Raw genomic sequence first — 4,441 nt, 5'->3', positions numbered from 1 at the left:
TTTTAACATCATACATCATTTTCAATTCATATTTGAACAAATATAATATATAGTTAACCCATTATATTTTACTTATTTTATGTTTCAAGAGTCATACAATAATTATGTTTATTAAATTAATTATTATGTTATTAATTAATCCAATTGATGCATAGACTAGTATTCGAGTAAGAGGTATCGATTTCTATTCGATTTCTTATTCGGTTTAAAATCGTGATTTTGTGGTGTAAATCAAAATCGAACCAAGAAGAGAACCTATAAAATCAAAATCGAATCATTTTTCTGCAATGCGATTTGATTCGATCGTAAACAGCCGATTTTGATTCCGTCGATTCCAATTTCATTTTGACAGCCTTAGCGTGTTGGGCAGGAAAGTTCGGTCCCAAAAAGTCCCAACGTGCAGAACTTTCTTTCATTTTCGTTCATATGAATCATGATATGATAAAGTCAGAATATCATCCATTCATCCATACCATTGTTAGCTAACTTCCATGATCATAAAACCATTGGACTGGAGTCTTTTTTCATTACTTTTCTTGCCAAGTGCTACATTCACCTTCCTTCACACGGATATTTTATTATGGAAAAGAGAACGTTACCTGGTCACGTCACATAAGGTGTGGGACCTTGTGTCTGAAATTTCCATCTTTCTTTCAAGAGTAAATTACTCCCCCCTCCCCTCGATTATGCTCTAATGACAAACCCCTCCCCTGGGTTTTGAGTAATGACTCTCCCCTCCCCTGCATTCCCAAGATTCTATCAATCGTACCCATTCCGTTAAAAAGGACTGTTAAGTGATGACATCATCTTAAATATATTCAATAAAACCCCAAAATGCCCATATATTTGTGATATTCCAATAATTCCCTCTAACCATATCAAAACCCTAAAAACATCTCTAGGAAACGCCGCGCCACCACGGTATATCCACCACCACTTTCACTTAGTAGCCACGCGCCACCATGAAAGAACCTTGCATAGGGTTAGGAAGCGTCGGCGTTGTTAATGAGAATGCCAACATCCGGACCTTCAATGGCTTCCCGAATCGACGTATCTCCTCGGAAAGGTCAGGAGAAATAAACCACCACATTCTTGATCCGGGTGTTCCCACGAAGAAGAATTATGGTGAATTTGGCCAAGCAGAAGAGACCCGAGAAAAGATAAGAAAGAAGAAAGGATTAAGATCGTCTCGAGTGGAGGTGAAATGAAGTGAGGAAGATGGGTTTCATTTTTGGGAGTCTTGGAAAGGGAGTGGGTCACGGTGATGAGGTGAAGTGAGGAAGATAGTTTAAGTCACTCCAATCACAACTGGAAGCTAAGCCCTACTTTATGTTACTCCAATATCATAACTCTCTCTCTCTCTCTTCCTTCGCAACCAGCTATTGAATTGCCTCTTTAATTAAGGATTCCGTTTCGTATAATCTTCAGGTTTCTGTTTGATATTCCACAAGTCTACTTCAAGGCTACTTCTTCAATTCGATTTTTAATCTGGTTTCGATCATTGCTTTAATTGCACATATTATTGTTTAATCACTAGATCATTGTTTTGAGCCCTTAAATCACTGCTACCAATTTACGTTTTCCATCCGGGTTTTCAAGTTTCCTAACTCCAACAGGAAACCTCAATATGTCTCAAATCAGCCACTTTGCATTGTAATCAAATTTTACTCTCATATTATCCCTGTTAATTAGACCAGTATCGACCGAGTTCAGCCCCAACCAGATTTGTTCCGACTATCAACTTTCTCTAATCTGGTTCTAATTCCTAACCCCGTGGTTCGGAATTCTTCTATGCTGCCCTATGAAAGAGAATTCCATCTATAAAGACTACAGAGTGATCGCAATTGAGGAATAAATAAGAAAAAAAAAAGACCCTATAAAGAATCTAATGGGTTTGTTCGAATTAGATAGGATTTGTTGAGATTAGTAAAGATTTGACAAGAAACAGAGCTGATAACATAAAATCCTCAATGGACATCGAAAGTAGGAAGAGGAGAGACGATGAGTTATGGATCGGTAGTGTTCCTTTTAAATGGGTAGGGATGATCAATTTATAATGAAAATTGATTTTATATCTTCTATTTTTGAATCAACCGATTGGGGGCAAAGTTGCAGACAGAGTTGCAGGAGGAAGAAGAAGAAGGGGGTCAGAGGGTAATATAGTCTTTCTATAACACTTAACAGCCCTTTTTAACGGAATGGGTACAGTTGGTAGAATCTAAGGAATGCAGGGGAGGGGAGAGTCATTACCCAAAACCCAGGGGAGGGGTTTGTCATTAGAGCATAATCGAGGGGAGGGGGGAGTAATTTACTCTTCTTTCAATTAGGGTGCGACAGTGTGGTGCTGTGCGCAAACAATAGAAATCAACGGTCCAGATCTAAAATTGAAAGACACGTGGATAAGCTCCTTATTCTAAAACCACACAAGCAACCAGAGTCTTTCAAAAACAAAAAAAAACATAAACAATCAGAGTCAGTTCAGTGAATCATCTCTTTTTTGCCATAAATAATGCAGATAACGAAATCAAATCCAAATGTTCCAACCCAAGTAATACACAGATACTCATCAGAAGGATAAATTTTCATTCAAACCCTCCTCACCTCTCATTGTCTCTTTTTCTGCAACTCCTCAGCATCACAGATGAGGTAATCAAGCCATAGATTCACTTCTCTCTCTCTCTCTCTCTGTGTGTGCTTCTGGGTTTCTAGGTGTTCAAAGAATCTTCGAGCAGCGAGTGGAGAATCGAGCTATATATCAATCATTTATCGGGAAATCAGGAATTGGGGTTGTGTGATTTAAGGATTAATTAGTCCAAAACATGGTGTTTAATAAAGCGACTTCATCTTCTCAAGCCCTTCCAACCTTGGCCAGAGAAGACACACCTCTCCTGGGCAAGGCTTCTCACCTTTCTTCCCTACCCAAGACCTTCGCTAATGTCTTCATCTCCATCGTCGGTGCTGGCGTGCTTGGCCTCCCTTATACCTTCAAAAAGACAGGTTGGGTTTTTGGCCTTCTCATGATCCTAGCCGTCTCAATCCTCACATATCACTGTATGATGCTTCTGGTCTACACTCGCCGAAAGCTCGAATCCCTTCAGGGCTTTTCCAAGATCAACTCTTTCGGTGATCTTGGATTCACCGTCTGTGGCTCCATTGGTAGAATCGCCGTCGACGTCATGATCGTTCTCTCCCAAGCCGGATTTTGCGTCAGCTACCTCATCTTCATCGCCAATACCTTGGCTTATGTCTTCAATTCCTCTGTTCCAACCGTCTTGTGGTTTAAGCCCAAGACTTTCTACATTTGGAGCTGTTTCCCCTTCCAATTAGGTTTGAATTCGATCCCTACACTGACCCATCTAGCTCCTCTAAGCATTTTCGCTGATGTCGTCGATATCGGAGCCATGGGGGTTGTGATGGTTGAAGATGTTATGATCTTCATGAAACAACAACAATCCCTTCTGGCTTTTGGGGGTTTGAACGTTTTCTTTTATGGTCTGGGCGTTGCCGTTTATGCCTTCGAAGGGATCGGCATGGCTTTGCCACTGGAATCAGAGACAAGAGACAAGCAGAAGTTTGGGAGAATTCTACTCTTGTCCATGATCTTCATCTCTCTCATGTATGGTGGATTTGGAGCTCTGGGTTACTTTGCTTTTGGAGAAGAGACAAAGGACATAATCACCATAAACTTAGGGAACGGCTTGGTGAGCAACTTGGTTCAATTGGGTTTGTGTGTGAATTTGTTCTTTACCTTTCCATGTATGATGAATCCTGTCTACGAAGTGTTCGAGAGAAGGTTCTTTGGAGGTAGTTATTGTATGTGGCAGAGATGGGTGGTGGTGTTGGTTGTGAGCTTGGTTGCTCTCTCTGTGCCTAATTTTGCAGATTTCCTGTCTTTGGTGGGGAGCAGCGTTTGTGTGGTTTTAGGGTTTGTGTTGCCTGCTTTGTTTCATCTGATGGTATTCAAGGATGAAGTGGGTTATGGAGGATTAATTTTGGATGTTGTGATAGTGGTGATTGGTTTGATAATTGCTGTTTCTGGAACTTGGTCTTCTCTGTTGGAAATTTTCTCTGTGTCTAGAGTATGAGGGGAAGAAAGAGGTTATGAGAAGTTCAAATTCTCACTGCAGTTATTGTAGATTCATCAATAAATGCCACACTAGTACACTACACTACACTTGTTTATCTTTCTCCTTGGAATAGTAATAGTGGGAGGAACATCAAATGAAGCTAAATAGAATTTTAGCAGAATCTGTTCACTGTCCCTATTGTTAGAAAATATCTTTATTTATGTTGCAATAATATTACTGTTTCTAAATCTTCTCTGATTTTTTAGGGTTGGATTCCAGAGTTCCCTTGTAGGCTTTGTAGTATCAATTGTAAACAGAGTAGTCTACTGTAATGATATTTAGATTGGATGCAAATAGTGTGGTGGTGGCTTTTC

The 4,441-nt window shown here is 40.0% G+C and overlaps 1 protein-coding gene across 1 annotated transcript; it reads left to right on the top strand.

Moving 5' to 3' along the window:
- Nucleotides 1-2,655: 2,655 nt before the first annotated feature.
- LOC122662702 (amino acid transporter AVT3B-like) lies at nt 2,656-4,086 on the top strand. The gene has a single exon (XM_043858408.1). The coding sequence runs from the start codon at nt 2,820-2,822 to the stop codon at nt 4,083-4,085; it is 1,266 nt and encodes a 421-aa protein (XP_043714343.1). The 5' UTR covers nt 2,656-2,819; the 3' UTR covers nt 4,086.
- Nucleotides 4,087-4,441: the final 355 nt, after the last annotated feature.

The sequence above is a fragment of the Telopea speciosissima genome, chromosome 5 (genome assembly GCF_018873765.1).
Source record: "Telopea speciosissima isolate NSW1024214 ecotype Mountain lineage chromosome 5, Tspe_v1, whole genome shotgun sequence".
Lineage (NCBI taxonomy): Eukaryota > Viridiplantae > Streptophyta > Magnoliopsida > Proteales > Proteaceae > Telopea > Telopea speciosissima.
This window is presented reverse-complemented; position numbering and strand designations above follow the sequence as displayed.

Coding starts and splice junctions, on each gene's coding strand:
- LOC122662702 (XM_043858408.1), top strand. CDS start 2,820: ATGGTGTTTAATAAAGCGACTTCATCTTCTCAAGCCCTTCCAACCTTG.